A 21,376-nucleotide genomic window follows, 5' to 3' on the forward strand; every position below is an offset into this window, starting at 1 on the left:
TCCCTCTATTAATATACATTATGATACCTGTACTGTACTTAAATATAATGCATGGCATCCTATAAATACTAAAATGATGAAGCAAGTAATGCATATAGTTAATTGATAAGGGTGGAAAAAATCTTATGCAGCTTCCAATTGTTCACAGCATTCATACCTGAATAATTTGTTATATACGCTATATGCACACACAAAATATTGAGGACACTGATAAAAGGAATGAGGGAAACCATTTTTAAATGAGGAAATGTAATGAAGGGCACAGGTTGAGTTGGAAACCCAAATGAGTTAGAATGCACACACTTTACAAGCACATGCATGTACCACTTCACCACCAGCATATGTCAAAGAATTAAAAAAAACTAGAAGACCTAAATAGAAAAGGTGTAATTACCTAAGTGTAGTTACAGGACGAGAGCTAAGCTCGTGGTGTATATGCATTGGTGCAGGTGGATGCATTATAGTGTTTGTGAAGGATCAATCCAGGGCATGGGGTTAAAACTAAAAGAGCAATATACACATACTATACAACGTTTTTGAAAATGTAAATATTTAAAGGACATTTGGCTTATTAGGCAATTCTGGCTATTAGGTATGAGATACACACAGTATATTGAACTTTCACACAAAGTCACATGCACACATCCAGAAAAAAATTATTCAGTGTCAGTAGCTAACATATGGAATGCACTCTGTAATGATTTAGTGGAGGCAGACTCCATACACAGTTTCAAATGTAGATATGATAAGAGCTCAGTAGGCTCAGGAAAGTGTACACCAGTTGATTGATGGTCAAGATGTGGGACCTAAGAGATGAAGCTCAACCCCTGCAAGCACAATTAGGCGAGTACTTTGTTGACTTTACAAGTCAACACGCACATAATACATCTTGAGAGTCTAAATACTCACACTGCTTCTTCAAGAGTGCCTGGGTTTTTCTTTTCAGCCTTTCCTGAGGTGTTAATTTGGGACCATCCTGAAAAAAGAGACGAGCTTAGTTTGAACTTTTAACATGAAGAATACTGTAAATTAAAACTGAAAAGTAAAACAACAAGAAGTATCGAGTAAGGAATGGGTAGAAGTGTTCAGTGTTACTGCTCACTGCCGACTGGTACTGACACTACCAATCTTACCTGTTGATGCACCGTGTACAAAATGTCATTATTATTATTAACCATCATTGGAAACCACCACAAATCGCCAGTAAATATATGGATCAGGAAGATAAATACAATTAAATGTGATCAGGAAGATAAAAACAATCAACTAATAAAAACTAGTACAAAAAAAGTCTACTCGTGTCAGAGTTTGAAAGCTAAAATATTGTACTAACAATTTTGCCAAAGTTTCTTTGAAATGTGCATCAACCAAGTGTTTATTTTCCACATTTCATGCAATGTGGCTATTTTAGGCTTTCTAATGCATTTCAGACACTGACCTTCAAACGTCATAATATTTAGGCCAATTCTCAACACACTGACACTTATTTTACATTTAATTTTTCTGTCCATCATATATTTTTATATTTAAAGGATACCATTATAAACATCAAAATTATGTTGCAAATCTATTAAAAAAAAGTTACTGGTAGGCTTGCAAATATACATGTACTGTACTGTACTAGCTCTTTGAAAGATTTTATTTTATTTTATTTTTATAGCACGCATTTTCAAGGATGTCTTGACCGATACTTGTATTAATTTCTTAACGACAGAAAATGCAGAGCCACTTAAAAATTGACACAACACAAGAGTGTAATTTGTGTTTGAAGAATGCAACACTGGTTTGCTATCATTTAAGTGAAGCAGTGGCAGCCACCAATACTGATATTGAGATAGCAGAATGTCAGAAGTTAAAAGTAGTTGCTCCAGCTGGTTGTTTACATATACAGTTGCCCTTTATATACTCTGAAGTGTTTACATAATCCATTTTGCATTTAGACCCCAAAAACTAAAATTATTGTCTTTGATGCAACGTGCAAATATCCACTGATATCAACACGAGCGTGGCAGATTTTGAAAGAAATTGACAATATGCCCATGCACTCAGCCCCGGGCTCTGCGTGAATATCAGGTCCACTCGAGCTCGGAGAAAATCTAAATTTGATTCCCTTTTGCAAGTCGGCAAAATTCACACCAATTTGTGCTGTTGACGCTGCATTTCTGACCCCTGCTATCCTCCTAGCTTCCCTAGGCCTTGGCACCACACCCTCCAGCTCACTCCTTTTTACCAAGCCCTCAACAACCTTAGTCCCAAAGCGGCAATCTCCTTGCAAATTATCTTGTCCTAACACCAGAAATTTGTCAAATATTCAACTTTTACTTTAGAGTATTGCATGCACACGATTGCAAATTTTTCACTGCTGCCCACTGGATGAGCGTAGTGATTAGGAGTAGTAAATTAAACTATATGAAACTAGCTCACCACAGATGTAAACTGCTCAGCTTAGGGGGACTGTTGTGGTCCAGTTCTTGAACTAACTGCTATAAAAGCTTACCAATAAATACACACGCACAAAACTGTGTAGCCAGTATCTCAAGATGATAACTTGCTTAGCTAAATGAAATCTCTCCATGTTCTGAGAACACCATAACTAGTCTTTTTTTCTCAAATGACTGGTCTTCTCCCTAGTCTTTGTTTGATACACGGTATCTGAAAGAACCCTTTATTGTGTTTTGCCTGCCCGGCAATAAACATTTTATAGTTTGTTTTTGCCTTATTTATTTTATAACCATTTTTGAAAGTTCGATTCTTTTTTTTTTTTTTTGACATATCCAAAATTTTTTCTTCTCTTGTATATAAGCACTGTATTTCTACAGTTAATTATTTAATACCTTTATAATCTGTTTTGAGTCAATGTTACTTTACCTAATAAATGTACATCATATACTGGACTTTTAAGTTGAATCTGTTTAATACCCGTGTGCAAATGATGTTGATTTTTTTTAAATGTGTAATTTTAAGCAACATTGAGATTCAGCCATGTCAACCACTGCTGGACTTCCATTACATTCCAAGGATAGCCTATTAATTAGCCCAATAGCCCAATTAACTTCTCAATCGCACAATTTGCTTTACGGGAATCTAGTACCATAATAGTTTTCTTTAACTGATCACTATTCCCTAGCTCACTCCCTATTACAATGATATTTATTCTTGTACTTCTTAAACTTGTACTGATATTTAAACTTCTCTAATAGCATCTCACTTCTGTGCACAACTGCAGACCTTATATAATTTTAAATCAGTGTGTGCATGTAATTAATAACATTAATTATACCAATTTATATAATTATATACTATTAATCATATGTTCATGGGAAGGTGGTCACATTTTTGCTACTGGTTATTTAATTCGTATTTTTTTTTAATAAAGTAGCTACTGTAATACTTAAGGGTTCACATTATTAGCGAGAATGGAAAGATAAATGTAAAAGAGGAGGAAGAAATAGAATATAAACACAGTTAATAAGAACTATCATAATATATCCTAAATACTGTAGAATACAGTACTGTATACAAGTACAAGGTAGATTACCTAAATCATGCAGTGCCCATGAAGATCAAGGCATGTATTTATTTCTCTAACAAGATTCAATGGGCCAGTATGCAAATTTTTTATTTAATTATCGACACCGATGCAATTCTACATTTAAATATTTTCCGACATCTCAAGGTGTTTGAACAACTATTAATGCATTCTCTGAAGTATGAGCGGATTATATAAATTCAGAGATATATTTTATATACACAATATTGCTCATACAATACTGATATTCAAGTACTATTTTTTGTTACACAGATGATTAAAAAAGTAGACGACTTGATGCCTATTATCACGCTTAAAGAGCTTTCCCTTTTTCCATACCTCATCTTAAGCCTTGCCCAAAGAGTTTTCCCTAGAGACCTGTGAACTGGTTTACAACCAGTTCTCCAATTACTGCTGGGTAAACAGGAGCAAGCAATTAAGGATCAGTGCCCGATTAGCCCACTTTTCGCTAGGGCTCTAACCCGGCTGAAATTATTTGCCGACAAATGTGAATTATTCCGACAAAAACAAGCTCATCCAGTGAACTGCAACGAGCAATTTGTTAAATATTGCGAGGCAAATACTTTCCCATCTCTAATGATAATTGTACAATTATAATTCTGTTCCATCAGAATTAATTTCTATGGAGAACATAATTCATATTTGCCAATGCTAATATAAAGCAACAGTAAAATAATCCTTTATTCAAATGTTCTCCCTGAAAGATGAAAACATTAAACTCATGCCAACATTATATTGCTACTACTACTACATTTAATTCAACACAATAGTAAAAGAGGAATGATATGAAGTAAACAGTTATGCAATTTTCATGAGGTTTGATACAAAACAGCTAAAATTATGCCATTTGATTAAACCAAGAAACAAAATCAAATTAGAATTAATGTGTTGCATCAAAGTCAGAAAAGTGACTATTACATAACATGTACAACAATAACAGGTTCTTACTGACTTTGGCGGCAGAGGACCCATTACCCACTGTTGTTGGGGGCACCCTGAAACACACACAAAATAATTAGATATGCTTTAGTGGTAAGAGAAGGTTGAGAATAGTATCCCATCTCCTATATTGGCAGATTTTGCAATGAAAATTATCACAAATTAAGTCGAGCAATCCACACTAGAAAATGAAGGGACGACGACATTTCGGTCTGTCCTGGACCAGTTTCAAGTCGATTGTGATGAGGGAATGAGTATGGCCCAGGACGGACTGAAACGTGGTCCCCTCATTTTCTAGTACTGTATGTGAATTGGTCAACATATTTCAGCCACGTTATTGTGACTCACTGCATGCATATTACAAAAATAACGAAGGAGATGAGTAACCAGTTTGCAGATACAAGTAAAATATTGGCCAACTGACATTTACTAAATTTGTACAAATAGTTTACTAAAAGTTTACTAAATATTTTACTAAATTTTAGTAAAATATTATTAAATCTCTTGTAATATTCATCTGCACTGCTGAATACAGCGTGTTGTTGTTGTTGTTGTTTTAGATTCAGTTACTCTGACCAAAAATACCAAGGAGCACTGGCTATGGTCAGCCCCTAGTGGACTTGTGTATACAGCAATTCAGCGTAAGGTTACCTGAACTTTGACTTGTGTCATTTCCCTTGGCCATCACCAGGGTGGGCCCAACAACAATCCTGAATACTAATGTTAATTTAAAATTCATAAGTCAATTCAATGATCTTGTGTATGGATCAATGGGTGTTACTATGTATTTGTCACTAATCCATAGGCACATTCAGATGGGCACTACAACCCTGTTTTTCTTAATATCTTTTATCTACAATTACAATATTTATAAACTGTGGAGCTATATTATAAATTGCATTATTATGTTTTTCTTCACATTTTCAAGAAGATGCACTATTTACATTGTATTTTTACATTGACAACGGTACGAAAAAGACAATACTATACTTACAAATTGTTTGTTTTGATATTTGTATTTGCCGAGTTTTGCATAGTGTTAGCACTACTAGTGGATTTGGCCTCTGACTCTGATTCAGAGGCAGACTCAGAATTACTGCCTTGCCCCCGCCGACCATAATAACGACGGCATGGAGGTGACGGGAGCTTTGCAGGTGGATCTGGTGATCCCACACCACCAACATGCTGAACCAGAGCAATAGCCTGGTTGACAGCAGTCTGAAATACGAGTACAAAAGGAAACAACTTCATTAGTTACACATAATATCCAAAGTATATTTAATGTCAAATGCTTGTTTGCTTCAGTAAGCATGTTAATAACTCAAACTTTCATTCAAATCTAGCTATAACTTAACTACCTGCTGTCTTTGGGAATTTGTTACGCGGCAGCCCCTCACGGAAGTACAAACCTTAAAACTACCGATTCATATAATTCCTTGACAAAATAACCTCTAATTATTATAGAGAGGTTAAACCTAAAACACCACAAGCAGCAAAGGCCTGGTAGCCTTCTACCAATGACAATGATTATCTAATCACATTAATTATTAATTAAGTATGCACTGAAAGCAAAACTGGTTCATCACACAAGGGCTAAGACTTCATTTACTTTTAAATCCTCTCACTCTCAACTTTAAATGCAAAACCTTCATTGTACAAACTCTTACTTTCTGTTCAAAACATACCTTAGGAGGGGAGGGAGTCTTTTTGTCAACACTCTTTGATCTGCTTTGTGATTTTGACCGACTATGTGAGCGTCTATGAGAACCTCTACCTCGTCTCCAACTGTAATACCTGTAATTACCATTAACAAATGTCATGGATTTTTTGTTAATTAAATTATTATATCATAAAGAAAGAGTTGATAATTTTTAACTAAAACTGGATATCAACCATGACTTGTTTCAAAATTATTTATCCACTAAAACCACAATTATTATTATTCAAAACTTTGTTTTTAGGCGTTCCACTGACCTTTCACGTGATCTTGACCGTGACAGAGATTTGCTGCGTGACTTGGTGTAACGTGCATGCCTGGTATGGGAGTGGGAACGGGAGTGGCGAGAATTGGACCGGGAATGGCGTGACCTCTGCCTCCGCCGAGATCGACTGCTAGATCCACTCCGAGAACGAGACCTGTTCCAATCACCAATATTAATATTCTTTCAGTAAGCAGCTGTAGAATAGACCATTTCTATACAAAATTAAGCATTATTATCGTTAACAGAGAACATCATACCATACATATTATGGCAAATACTAATGGCCACCATTGCATGTACCAACTTTGTTAAGATGCCAAACCATTTTTATACCAAGACATGGAATACCATAGCATGTAGTGTTATTACATTTCATGGTAAGAGTTTAAAAAACTGATGAAAAGTAAAGGATTGGATTATCTAATGTACTCGGAAAGATATTACACTCGTAATGAAAACCTAATAAACAATAAGAGGCATTCTGGCAATCCCAGTCAAATTAAACTACGCAACCTTTACCATGGATGATGTATGAAGAAAAATTAAGGTTTCAATTATGAGTTAATGAAGCAAATCTGAAATCTATAATTATAATGATAAAAATAGTAAAGAAGTTAGATATTAGGACTTCCCTGCCCTTACTTACCAAAAACTATGCTGTTGGAGTTCTCGCCACTAATGCAACATCTTTTCCCATCATTGCTTATAAGTGTTCACTTTAGTTTTTGACCTTTAAATTTTCTGTTACCAGACTGGCTGTCTGATGCAACTGACCCAGCAACCAACATGAATAATACAATGTAACCTTTAGCACTTAGTAAAACTCTTGTTGAGTAAGTGGTCTTGTTGCTATTTGGGTTTCACTTATATTTATTCTTTTAGCACAATCAAATGACTCAATAACTTTCCCATGCAGCATCAGCCCAATAATTATGGTGAGGCCAAGTGAAACAGGATCAAGTTGGCCAAGAACTAGTGGTGGCAGATTATATGTCTGGACACATGGCTGAAGAGATAAAAGAGGGAGCCACGCCAGGGGGGTTAGCCACCTGGTGGGGGAGATACCGACCGGCTGCGAGGTGAGTGACGCCGTTTCTTAGAGGATGAAGAGTGGCCGGACGCGGCAGTGTGGCTGCTGCTGCTGGGTCCCGAACTTCCGGAGCGGTGATGGTTTCCTCCTCCACTCTCGCGGGATTTCTGATCCCAGCGGTTCTTACGACGATCGCGGACTGCTCGATCGCCCTTTGGCAAGATGATGACGCCAGTGACACCTTCATCGTCTGATCCTGCCCCTTCAGATTCGCCACCAAAGCTTGTAATAAATTTGATTGTCCCAGCTGCAGGAGGAGTCGGTGAGCGGGACTTAGAATGTGAAGATGACCTCCGATATGGTGCATATGTTGGGCTGGCTCGGGCAGCATAACTGAAATTAAAATAAACAAAATGTACATCACCTGCATCACAATTATTCAGATCAGGAAATACAAATTTTTAAATGTCTATCATAACTAATTCCTCATTTTAACAGTACAACAGTATCACACACACGTTGTTATGTTAGTGATTTGAGGAGAGGAAAATATGAGAGACAAGAACCGCCCCTTAAGGGTGACGTTTAATGGAGTGAAGTATATGACAGAAGTGCTTCGGAATACAAGGAAATTGCAATGTGACAAGAATGTAAACTTTGGTCAATAAGACAAGACCTCTCAAAAAGAGGACAGAGAAAAGCTGAAAATGAACTTCATTAAAGCAAAATGTCTAAATGGGGATAGAAATGAAGAAAGGAATTCTTTTTTTCTACAAAGTGTTAGGGACTGGAAAGCTTGTGAAATGGTACATAAAGATAAAGCAACAAAATCATTAAAGGAGGGGGGTGTAAAGAATCTGGAATCAAGATAAGCCGATAATTTTAAAGGCCTACAGCCCACCAGTAAGCAACACATGAACAAAGGAAGAACTGGATGTCAAATGAGAGGGCCTCATAATGGTCATGAGAGATTATGGTAAGAGCTGACAAAGATAAATCCCGATTGTTGGTAATGCAGGACTTCAACTTTAAGGCAATAGACTGGGAGGCCTACAAGGCAAGAACAGAGGTCATTTGGACAGGCAGATTTTTAAAACTCATCTTGGAGACATTCATGTATCAACACGTCAAGCAGGCCACAAGAATGAGGGAAGGGGATGTTCCGTCAGTACTGGATCTAGTATTCATCAGGAAAGAAGAGGTATTTGACATCCTGTACCTTCCTCCCTAGGGAAAGAGTGATCACGTCCTCTTGAACATTAATTATGCTATGTGATATAATCTAGTAGAGAATGGGGTCATTGAAACAGTTGTTAAACTCTATTTCAAGAGAAGACGCCATGGGGAACTAAGAAATTTTTTCATGGGTATAATTGGACAGACGTGTTGCTAGGCAGGGAAGTAAAGGAGATGTATGCCAAATTTTGCGAAATATACGATGAAGGCACACAAACATTCATTCCAAAACAGACATAGACCTAGGAAACAGGGTTGGTTCAACAGAAATTGTGCGAGGGCCAGAGATCAAGCATGGAATCATTATAGAAAGAGGCCAAACCCCCAAACATACCAGCAATATAAAGATGCAAGAAACAAGAAAACACCAAATTTCAGGAAATGGTCTTGAATGAATGGCAAAATGCTGTACTATGAAAATATGCATTTGAAAGACTGATAAAAACTGAAACACACTACTGTATTGTGCATCTTTTTTGTACCTTGGTGGGCTGAATTTTCGGTCCATATGTTTTTTCTTTAACGCCCGTCTCTCTTTCCGAGATTTTCGACCCTGGAAAACAAAAAAATCAAACTTTCAGTAGCATAATTATAAAGTATTATTTCAGAACTGTCAATTAAAAAAAGGTGTCACTGACTTCCTATATCTGGCATATCTTAATACTCTACTCTACTGACATTATGAAAATAACTCGCACACCTTCTTTAATATTTTTATAAATAAAATATCGTTACTATATGCACTCACGCGCCCATATCCCCCCCCTCCAAGAGTATCTTCTCGAGGTTCCAACACAATCTCTTTACGGTGTTACAATCTCAATCTTGAGATTGTAACACAGTAAAAGTGTTTTGTATTTAATGTGTATATACAGAGAGTTAACTGGGCAAGCCTTTGAGAGACAACAGTCTGTCGGCCCGTAACCATTAAGAAAGTCACACCTAGAGGCGTTAATGACAACAAACTGACCCGTGGTCAGGTTGTGAGATCTGACCTGGCATCTGCCAATCTGATAATTGTAGCCTGATAGCCGGGTATGTCCTTCAAACAAGCCGCCGTAAGGTGTGGCTTGGTAGAGGGCCTGGGGCTATCTACTTGTGGGCGGAGTTAGCTACTAGGTTCCCAATAAATACCCAGGGAACTGTAGATTCGAGAGGATAGGATACAGCATAGCAGGAGCAGAGCAGAGGGCAGCAGACAGCCACCGAGACAGGCTGTTGACCGGCTGAGGGCGACTGCCTATCAACTAGAGACCCCCCCCTCTATCTATCCAACTTATGCTCAGTCCTCGGTGAGTTGAATGTTAAGGTGACTTAGTCGTGCTTACTAACATGTTGGATGATTATCTTGGCAGACGGCTGTAATGGTTCTCAAATTCTTGTGTAATGACTCACTTTGTATATTAATCTTGAACATTAAGTTGAATTGCTTAAATTGTGATACTTAAGTGAATACTCTGTGATGCTCCAAATATTGAGTTTGACTACTAGGAGGCCATTTATTAACAATTTTTATATTTTGAATTTAGGCCTTTTATGTTTGCAAATACAGTTTGAATGGTTTTCCATATTGCATGTCACTTTTGGAGGGCTTTGGTAGTTCTCCCCCCCCCCCTCTCAACCCAGACCCAGGGTGTGCTGTTCTGGCAATGGTTTGTCCAGTTTTGGTTTTGGTAGTGGTACTGGTAGTGGTACCAGGGAGTGGTAGTTTCTGTGTAGTTCGGGGTGTAGTATGTGTGCTCGATGGCTGTAAAATTGATGTGTAAATTTGTTCTATATTATGTGACAAGATTTTTTTTCATAGCCTAATAACAATAGGGACATTCTTGTACCCAACATATTTACGAGTTAAAATTTTAAATATACAAAGGTATTCTCCAGATACTGCATGGGAAAAAATCCTGTGAAAATCATAAGGTATCACTAATAGAATCACATAGTTTACTGTATCACATTCACTAAAATAATACCCACCGAGTACATTGCCTTTTCATCCTCATGTTCCTTGGCCACCCTCAGTTCTTCTGCTTCTTGAAGATCTCGGCTAATGAGGGACATGAAGTCATCTTGATTTAGGCCGTACTCAACTCCAGACACATTCATCTCTTGTTGCTGAGTATTGGACAAAGACATCACATCCACGGTCAAATCTGCATGTAGAAAGAATTGCTCGATTCCACAATAAAGTTTATGATGGGTTGCACATGATTAATGCTTTCACAGCGAGTAAACAAAGGACCCTAAGGGAGTTGCAGAAATAATATTTACATACACAGTTTCCACCGAGCCTTGTTCCTAGCCACATCCTGTGTGCAAGTCACTCACCATCGCCATCCACCTTCTTTCTGACCTATATTGTCTACACTTAAATTCACTTTAATATACTCTCTTCATCAGTCAACCAACATCCACTTGTTAAACATGCCAAATTATCTTAGTATAGCCTTCCTAATCCTTTGGTCACGACACCAATAAATCCACTTTTTCCCTTCCAGAGGGTTAAGAGGCAGATAAATTTTTTTTGAAAAACCCAAATTTTATCATTATATTTTTAGTAGGAGAAAACCTTGCCCTTTCCAACTGTGACTAACACAAAAGATTATATATACAGTCCGGACACTTGTTACACCCATCCCACATACATACAGCAGCTGAAATAATTTCCACTGTACTCTTCAGAACATGGCCCCTATTATTACAAACCCATTTTTAATTTCTATACGTCAGAATTAGAAGTGGTATTTTCTCCCAATCCTGTCTCAATTCCCATACTTCAAATCTTTCCTGTCACTATACTTCTTACTTGCCATAAATATATACATATACAGAATACTGTACTGTATATACAGTATAATGAATTTGCAAGTTAAAACTAGACTAATACTAACTTTACCTCAGATCACTATTGCCAAAAAGATTCGGATACCACTTACCCAGGTCAATATCACTATCACTTTCATCATCGGAACCCTCCCCCGCGACTTCATCTCCCCCCTCGGGTAAAATAGAATCTGCGTTGGAGGAGCCAGGCCTTTCATCATCGTCATCATCTGGTTCTTCTGTGTAAGTGAAAGCAATGGCTGCTTTCTTGGGCGCTAAAGCTTTCTTTTCTTCTTCAATTGTTTTATTAACAATAGGTCCAAACTGTTCTTCCAAGCGAATTTGGTGCAGGAATTTCTCTTCTTTAACTAAATAATAGAAGCAAAAAAAGTTTTAGAAAAGTGACCTTTCTGATTAGATTGTGTGAATGCATAAAATAAGAGCTTCAAACATTTTCTAACACACACACACACACAAAAAACAAAGACATTACAAATACAGTACTGTACTGTTCATCTATTACTGTACACACACAATTTTAAAAATCATACTTTTCGTTAGCTGCTGTTGATGTGTCTGTTACTTTTATTTGAGCTAGTTAACAATGTACATCTGTGAAATAAGCATTAACAAGAAAGAAACTTACTTCCCAGAAAGTCATTTTGTATCAATATACGATAACGTTCGTAATTTGCTTGACGCTCTTCCCAATCTTCTTCTGCCGTCAGTTTTAGTGATGATGCCGACAATGGGGGAAGGTCATCCAAATGTGCCCTAACATCAAAACGATCTATCATGGAGTCTGAATCACCCCGCCATGGCATCCTGAAACAGTAATTTATGATTTAAATTATTGTAACCACAATTAGGCAAAAAATTAAAGCCTAAATCCCTGTACTGTATACAATTTTAGTTACAAAATATTCAAATGTCTCATTTATTGTATAATATTCTACACAAACAACTCAAGTTGCATATTAAATGAATGTGAAATCTGTATAAAAATTCAGTACAAAAATGTTCGCTGGTGACTCCTGACTACTTACATGCTGCCTGGAGCCTCAGCTGCGTAGGCCACAGCTGGATCCAGGTGAATTTTGACAGGGCGGCCATGGAGCTGGATAAACTGAGTAGGGTCTTGTTTCTGTAATAAGTATGAAATAATTGTCAAATACAAGAATGAAACCACAGTTTTAAAAAACAATTTGTACAACAACAATACAGTACTGTACTAACAATTTTCTCATAATATTCTCGTCGTCGTTCAGCACGCCGTTTATAGTCGACTAGCATTCCACGTATCTTCCGCTCTTGCTTTCTTGCTTCATGCCACATACTGTCTGGCATTTATCTGAAAAAAGAAAATACAATGCCTATTATCTTATTCAAGTTTGGACCAGTGCCACATATCTTAAAAATCTATCAGAATTGTAATATAAACGAATTTGCAACTGGAATAATCCTGGATCATGTGTACCAAGTTCATAAATCCAAAGCCCCCTCAATTCACTGGGCTGACTCAGCAGTAAGAAAGTGGACAGGCTTGTTTTATAAAAGATATTACATACTGTATTATACTGTATGGGTAGTTTACATTGCAAGTGTCTTCCTTGCTCGGTCATAATGGATAAGTTTAATATGATTAATAATTTTTTTTAAATCTTTATCAGAATAAATATAATAATAATAATATAAAATAATATAATAATATAATATAATATATATGTTTATTCAGGTAAGGTACATACATACAAGTGATGTTACATTAATGGATCAATATATAGATAGAGCTAGTATATACAATGCCTAAAGCCACTATTACGCAATGCGTTTCGGGCAGAATCATCATTTGGGTCATGGGTTAGTCAATACATGTTTTCAAAAATCTCATTTAGTTTTCACTTTGAGATGTCTTGTGCTTGCTGTTAGACAAGCAGGGTACTGGAAGGAACTATCAGGAAAAAGTGCCAAGCCATTATGACTATATATCACAGTACTGGGAAGGGATCAGGATAAGGATTTGGGATGGGACAGGGAAAGGAATGGTTCACAACCACTTGGACGGTCGAAGATTGAATGCCGACCTGCATGAAGCGAGATATAGGTGTACTGTATAGGTGAAGACTGTTGTACTGTATAGTGATATTCTCCTGGTTGATATTCACTTTGTATGGGGGTGAATGGAAGTGTTTTGTTCAGGAGACAGTTGTGAATGAAGGTGTGTGTGTGTGGGGTGTTCAGTGTAATTACCTAATTGTGCTTGCAGGGGTTGAGCTCTGGCTCTTTGGTCCCGCCTCTCAACTGGTCTACAGGTCCCTGAGCCTATTGGGCTCTATTATATCTACACTTGATGGTGTGTATGGAGTCAGCCTCCACTACATCACTTCCTGGGTGTGGAGTGACCATTCCTGTCTACCTGTCCCCTACAGCTACTGACGGAGACACCCCCCCACCCACGCCCCACACAAAAACCAACCCCCTCCCCACAAAAAAAAAAAAATATACAAAACAGCCGAACATTACCCAAGCGAAGTATCAAATAAAAGGATTCTCTAGGGCAATGTCGACAAGCGTAACTGCACCAGGGTAGATAAGGGTTGGTGAGTTATGAGGGAGGTTTACCCGTGTGGAGGGAGGTAGAGAAGCAACATGAAGGTCGAGGGTGTGTGTAGTGTGTAGTGATGGGCTCGGCCCGGGACACTCCGCCACTATTGATGGCCTCCTACTCACTCCTCTCATATATCTAATCTCGCTTCACTTACCTGGGAGATAGGGTCTTCCCTTCCCTTAATTACCGCTTAAAATATGCTTAAATGTATATATCTGTAATATATACGCTTTTCTTTGTTAAATATATTAAATAATGTTAAACGCTGGTTTCTCGAAAATATATATTTTGTAAAATTTTAAGCATCTTGGTATGTAAGTATAACCGTTTTCTTTAAATATAAATATTATTTATCCTAAAAATGAATAATAGTTTATAAAACTCTGATCATTAAATATTTTAACAATGGATTTGTTACGAGACGCTGATTTAAGATCAACCTGTGGTGCCAAGCTTACTATATGTAGGAGTGTGTCTCAGTAACCATTATTTACAAAAGTTAGTTTTTTTAATGCAATATCAATTTTTTAAATAACACCATGTAAATAAATATATCTATTATCTTCATTTAACTTCCTTGAACATATGACATGTTGAGATTGTTGAGACTTGGCACACACGCAAGCTACGGAGAGTTGTTTGTTTCTGTGAGGTCTCTCTCGCCTGGGTTTGGCCACCGTAAATTTTTGCCCAATATAATGCTACAGCATTAAAAGGTATGCTCAGTTATGAAGCACGATACATTTTTGGGGTGCGAGGTAACGTTTGCTTCTGTTACGGTGTTCGGGGAGACCGCTGTATGTTCACAAGAGTGATATATTGAGGCCGGGATGGGTAGTTGTGGAAAATTCTAGCTGTAAACAAACAGGAAAACTGTTGTCTTAGTACGGAGTAAATTTGGCCCCGAGTTTAAATGTAGGGTGTCCACAGCTTCAGTGTGGCTGGCGAGTGTTTGTTTGTGCTGTGTGACTAGCCTCGGGCAATATTTTCACAGAAACAAATATACTGTAGTTGTCTAGGTCAGGCCTCTTCCTCCAGGCTACAGTAATCGGATACAGGTACCTCCTCCAGGGTATAGTAATTGAATACATGTCACTTCCTCTAGGTTTTAGTAATTGGATACAGGTACCTCCTCCAGGCTATGGTAATCGGATACAGGTACCTCCTTCAGGGTATATTTATTTATTTATATATATATATACAAGAAGTTACATTGGGATTGTGAGGATACTTAGCATAGTAATTACATTCTTGTAAAGCCACTAGTACGCGCAGCGTTTCGGGCAGGTCCTTAATCTAAGAAGATAGTAATTAGATACATGAACAATAATCTAAAGAAGATAGTAATTGGATACATGTCACCTCCTTCAGTGTATAGTAATTGCATGCAGATCACCTCCTTCAGGGTACAGTAATTGGATACCCTGGAGCTGTCGGACTGATATACACAATAATAGTCTGTGGCATCAGTCAATTGGAGTTCAGCCTACTGGGACCACAAGCTAGAACCTGGCCCCCCTCAGAGAGGCAAAGGGAGCAATGGCCTATGGAAATCCCCTTGTACTTGGGGCCATTCCATGTCTGCCATCGACCAGGGTTAGGCACCCAGAGAGGTAGGCATAACAAAACAAGACCCCACTTGGTAAGAAAATTGCAACCGAAGACTGAATGGAGAGGCAGAACTCCTCCAACCCAAAGAAACAAGCAAACATCATACACCACCGCCGTGCTTCTTGTCTCTTCGTAAGTTGTCTTCTATTTCCGAACGGGTTGTATTGTCCTTTCTTGGCTCTTTTAGGACCATCATTTGATGCCAATACTGTTGTCTCTTATCGTGCGGCTCTGGCGGAGCCGCTTCAACTTGAGTTTGGGGTGGATGTCACTTTGGCTCCGATTAGCAAGATTTCTTGTGCTTTGTTTCACCTCCGGCCTGCTCATGTGCCGCCTGAGCCGTCCTGGTCCTTGGACAAGGTGCTTTCCTATCTTTCCTCTCCTCGGTTTGTTGTTGTGGACGAAGGCCCCTTCGGTTCAAGATTGTTTTTCCAAGGCTCTGTTTTTGACCTATGGGGATCAAGTTGGTGAGCTTCATGCTCTCTTCCGGCGCAGGGGTTTCTGCTCTTTTCGTCCTGGTGGTCAGTTTTTCGATTGAAGCCGTCTCCTTTTTTGGCGAAGAACGAGGCGACGACTTTCCGGAGGGGCCCTTGGGTCATTGATGCTTGGTTGGTCAGGCCGGGGGTACATCATGTGTTGTGTCCGGTTGCGGCTTCAAGTTCAAGTGTGTTTGAGACAAGAAAAAATACATCTCAAAGTGATAGAGTAGCTTAGGCTATTTCTACCCTCCCCCCTCTACTTCAAGTCCCTCAAGGGGCACACAAATTTAGTGAATACAAATACACAAATTACAATACAGTACAAGAATCACATTTAACATTTTTGGTTAATATAGTAAGCACAGCATATAATTGTTACACTCTTGGGGCAAAATTTTTGTAGCTCCTTAGTATACTGTCTATCATACCATTATCACACATCCAAACAATTTGATGTGATACACTACTTATTTCCTTATTTCTATAGTTATCAATAAGTTGACACTCTAATACATAATGTTCAAAAGTGTGGGCGTGCGGCATACTACATAATTTACACTCCTTATCTTTTTCACTGACATCAACACCGTATTGCCAGATATATTTGTATCCTAATCTTAATCTCATGTAAATTGAATCCTTCCAAGTAGACTTTCCTTTACCATAGGTGAAGGACGAGTTTGTATTTATTATTGAATAATAAATATTTGGGGACGAGGACAGGTTGACGAGTTTAGCAGTTACCAGGGAGGATGTTCTTAAACAAATAGTAAAACTCAAACCAAACAAATCCCCAGGGCCGGATGAAGTGTTTGCTAGGGTGCTTAAAGAATGCAAAGAGGAGCTTTGTGACCCACTGTCAATCATATTTAATAAATCAATAGAGTCAGGCAGAGTGCCAGAGTTTTGGAAAGTTGCTAATGTGATACCAGTTTTTAAGAAAGGAGATAGATCACTTGCGTCTAACTATCGACCAGTTAGCCTAACGTCTATTGTGGGAAAGTTACTCGAATCTATAATAGCAAATAAAATTCGTCTTCATCTTGAAAAACATAAATTAATAATTGAGTCGCAACATGGTTTTATAAATGGCCGTTCATGTTTAACAAATTTGTTATCTTTTTATTCTAGCATTGTTGAGGCAGTTGATAGTGGTAAGGATTGCGATGTTGTATACCTTGACTTTAGCAAAGCTTTTGATACAGTGCCACATGAAAGACTGATTAAAAAAATAGAGTCTCATGGTATTGGGGGTGCTATATTAAGCTGGATTAGGGCATGGCTATACCAAAGGAAACAGAGAGTTAGTATAAATGGAATCAAGTCAGAGTGGGAAAATGTTGTAAGTGGAGTGCCTCAAGGCTCTGTCCTGGGACCTCTGTTGTTTATAATATATATAAATGATTTAGATTCAGGTTTGAGTAGCAACATTTGCAAATTTGCCGATGATACGAAAATCGGTAGGGAAATTAATTCGGAGGAGGACTCACTATCACTTCAAGTTGATCTAGATAGGGTTTTGAAATGGTCAAAGGATTGGCAGATGCAGTTTAATGCTGATAAATGTAAAGTTCTGAGGTTAGGTAATGATGATAGAGTTACAAGATACGAGCTAGATGGTGTTGTGATTGTGAAGTCGGATTGCGAAAGGGATCTGGGAGTTATGATTAGTAAGAATTTAAAACAAAAGGATCAATGCATAAATGTTCGTAATAAGGCAAATCGGACACTTGGATTTATTAATCGCAGCGTTAGTAACAAGACACCTGGTGTGGTTCTCAAGCTATATCTTGCTCTAGTTAGGCCCCATTTAGATTATGCAGTTCAGTTTTGGTCGCCATATTATAGAATGGATATAAATTCACTTGAACGTGTCCAGCGTAGGATGACTAAGTTAATTCCCCAAATTAGAAATCTTTCATATGAAGAAAGATTAACAAAGCTTAAGTTGCATTCACTGGAAAGGCGAAGAGTTAGGGGTGACATGATAGAGGTTTACAAGTGGATGAATGGACATAACCGGGGGGATATTAATAGGGTATTAAAAGTATCAACACAGGACAGAACACGAAACAATGGATATAAATTGGATAAGTTTAGATTTAGGAAAGACTTGGGTAAATACTGGTTCAGTAACAGGGTTGTTGATTTGTGGAACCAATTGCCGCGTAACATTGTGGAGGTGGGGTCCCTCGATTGTTTCAAGCACGGGTTGGACAAGTATATGAGTGGGATTGGGTGGTTATAGAATAGGAGCTGCCTCGTATGGGCCAATAGGCCTTCTGCAGTTACCTTTGTTCTTATGTTCTTATGTTCTTATGAATAATTCTTAAGTGTGTTACTACTGTCCACCATTGCCATTCTCTTTACCATTTCTTAACCCTCTTGGATCATCTTGATTCTTGTTTTTATTTGTTTCAAGGTTATCTGACATACAACATTCAACAAGAGTTTTTTTCCGTGGCTCTCTTCGCTATCTCATCAACTACTGTACCTCATTCAACAGTATTCCCACATGTGAAGGGATCCACATGAATCTTACTTTGTACCCAGTTTTTTCTAATTTCTTAACATTCTCTCTACACTCTTATCACAATATTTTGGTATACTGGGCATCTGCTATTTAAAGACTCTAATGCTCCTCTACTGTCAATAAAGAAGCAGGCATTTTTACCACATTTGACTACTTCCTGTAATCCTGCTAATACACCTTGGAGTTCAGCTTGCGTTGAAGAGACATTGTCAGTTAAGCGGCGTCCAATAACAGTATCTACACTGCCCATGTCAGTGTACTCCCTGATCAAGACTCCACATCCTACCTTCCCATCCCTAGCTACTGACCCATCACAATATTCATGTAGAGTGTTTTCTGTAGGCAATTTTCTAATTATACAATCATATGTTGCTCTCAGCTCTCCTATTTCATACATACTTTTTTTTCTTTTTCAAGTGAGTAATTACTACATCTACATTACAATCCTCCCATGGTGGTGTGAATTTTATCTTGGGCACAGCAATACACTCTGTAATAACATCATACTTTATAATATTAGAACATAAGGTATTCATATATGCTCTCTTCTTCATCATACATTGTTCCATTGATTGATAAAGATTAAACCACCCAAGAGGTGGCACAGGCATGAATAGCCCATAAATACATTGTTCATTACTTCCCACCTTTTGAACTGAGAGGATTAATTCATTAGCTCCCCCCACCTCTCATTAATCTAATGGCAGAGGCTACATTTATCTCTGAAATTCTATTCCCAATACTCTGCAGATTCAACTCTATCCTCATTATCTCAATCATAGCATTTCTTGGGCATCCTAAGGTAATTCTCATGGCTTCATTTTGTACCTTCTCCAACTTGCCCATCCTATCTTTACCAAAACAAGAAATGATAGGTGCAGCATAATCAATAAGAGATCTTACAGTACTCAAGTATATCATTCGTAGCACAGGGACTCCCACTCCCTTTCCACAGCATGCCAAGGCCTTCAGAGGTTGTAATCTTTTCCGACATTGACCCAACAGTCTGTTCATCTCAGCTTACAAATAAGTTGGATACTTGAAAACTATGATCTTTGTGTGCACCATACCTTCTTCCATCATTACCTAGTTCTGAGGCTAGGTAATGATGATAGAGTTACAAGATACGAGCTAGATGGTGTTGAGATTGCGAAGTCGGATTGCGAAAGGGATCTGGGAGTTATGATTAGTAAGAATTTAAACAAAAGGATCAATGCATGAATGTTCGTAATAAGGCGAATAGGACACTGGGATTTATTAATCGAAGCGTTAGTAACAAGACACCTGGTGTGGTTCTTAAGCTATATCTTGCTCTGGTTAGGCCCCATTTAGATTATGCAGTTCAGTCTTGGTCGCCGTATTATAGAATGGATATAAATTCACTTGAACGTGTCCAACGTAGGATGGCTAAGTTAATTCCCCAAATTAGAAATCTTTCATATGAAGAAAGACTAACAAAGCTTAAGTTGCATTCACTGGAAAGGCGAAGAGTTAGGGGTGACATGATAGAGGTTTATAAGTGGATGAATGGACATAACAGGGGGGATATTAATAGGGTATTAAAAATATCAACACAAGACAGAACACGAAACAATGGGTATAAATTGGATAAGTTTAGATTTAGGAAAGACTTGGGTAAATACTGGTTCAGTAACAGGGTTGTTGATTTGTGGAACCAATTGCCGCGTAACGTGGTGGAGGTGGTGTCCCTCGATTGTTTCAAGCGCGGGTTGGACAAGTATATGAGTGGGATTGGGTGGTTATAGAATAGGAGCTGCCTCGTATGGGCCAATAGGCCTTCTGCAGTTACCTTTGTTCTTATGTTCTTATGTTCTTATAAATGGAATCAAGTCAGAGTGGGAAAATGTTGTAAGTGGAATGCCTCAAGGCTCTGTCCTGGGACCTCTGTTGTTTATAATATATATAAATGATTTAGATTCAGGTTTGAGTAGCAACATTTGCAAATTTGCCGATGATACGAAAATCGGTAGGGAAATTAATTCGGAGGAGGACTCACTATCACTTCAAGTTGATCTAGATAGGGTTTTGAAATGGTCAAAGGATTGGCAGATGCAGTTTAATGCTGATAAATGTAAAGTTCTGAGGTTAGGTAATGATGATAGAGTTACAAGATACGAGCTAGATGGTGTTGAGATTGCGAAGTCGGATTGCGAAAGGGATCTGGGAGTTATGATTAGTAAGAATTTAAAACAAAAGGATCAATGCATAAATGTTCGTAATAAGGCAAATCGGACACTTGGATTTGTTAATCGCAGCGTTGGTAACAAGACACCTGGTGTGGTTCTCGAGCTATATCTTGCTCTGGTTGGGCCCCATTTGGATTATGCAGTTCAGTTTTGGTCGCCGTATTATAGAATGGATGTGGATTCACTTGAACGTGTCCAGCGTAGGATGGCTGAGTTAGTTCCCCAAATTCCTCCTATTCCTCCTCGGATAGGATATTCCTCCTCGTCTAATATATCTATCTGTGTGAAATAGTTTAAATCCATATATTTGATATTCAGCTAATAGTTCTCTATTTTCTACATTCATCCACGTTTCGGTAAGTGCAATAATATCTATTTTTT

At 38.1% G+C, this 21,376-nt stretch overlaps 2 protein-coding genes across 3 annotated transcripts in view; one reads left to right on the top strand and one right to left on the bottom strand.

Annotated features, from left to right (window-relative positions):
* The window catches only part of LOC123763215 (CLK4-associating serine/arginine rich protein), a 21,870-nt gene extending 7,576 nt beyond the window's left edge, over nucleotides 1–14,294 (bottom strand). Inside the window, exons 1-13 of one of the 2 annotated variants that reach the window (XM_045750265.2) lie at nucleotides 14,180–14,294; nucleotides 12,794–12,908; nucleotides 12,604–12,701; nucleotides 12,204–12,382; nucleotides 11,671–11,925; nucleotides 10,712–10,887; nucleotides 9,220–9,290; nucleotides 7,541–7,894; nucleotides 6,464–6,625; nucleotides 6,175–6,283; nucleotides 5,484–5,707; nucleotides 4,503–4,545; nucleotides 910–976 (exon numbers count right to left, since the gene is read on the bottom strand). In XM_045750265.2, coding sequence (XP_045606221.1) covers nucleotides 910–976; nucleotides 4,503–4,545; nucleotides 5,484–5,707; nucleotides 6,175–6,283; nucleotides 6,464–6,625; nucleotides 7,541–7,894; nucleotides 9,220–9,290; nucleotides 10,712–10,887; nucleotides 11,671–11,925; nucleotides 12,204–12,382; nucleotides 12,604–12,701; nucleotides 12,794–12,904 — 1,849 coding nt within the window. In that variant the 5' untranslated portion in view covers nucleotides 12,905–12,908; nucleotides 14,180–14,294. Of the gene's footprint in view, nucleotides 1–909; nucleotides 977–4,502; nucleotides 4,546–5,483; nucleotides 5,708–6,174; nucleotides 6,284–6,463; nucleotides 6,626–7,540; nucleotides 7,895–9,219; nucleotides 9,291–10,711; nucleotides 10,888–11,670; nucleotides 11,926–12,203; nucleotides 12,383–12,603; nucleotides 12,702–12,793; nucleotides 12,909–14,080 lie in introns of both variants that reach the window. The other variant, XM_069303029.1, reaches the window with a different exon arrangement.
* Nucleotides 14,295–14,628: 334 nt separating this feature from the next.
* The window catches only part of LOC138351330 (ATP-dependent helicase brm-like), a 29,480-nt gene continuing 22,732 nt past the window's right edge, over nucleotides 14,629–21,376 (top strand). The window contains 1 exon segment of the mRNA XM_069303030.1: nucleotides 14,629–14,663. The gene's annotated coding sequence lies outside the window, so the exon portion shown is untranslated.

The sequence above is a fragment of the Procambarus clarkii genome, chromosome 49, assembly GCF_040958095.1.
Source record: "Procambarus clarkii isolate CNS0578487 chromosome 49, FALCON_Pclarkii_2.0, whole genome shotgun sequence".
Taxonomy (NCBI): Eukaryota; Metazoa; Arthropoda; class Malacostraca; order Decapoda; family Cambaridae; genus Procambarus; species Procambarus clarkii.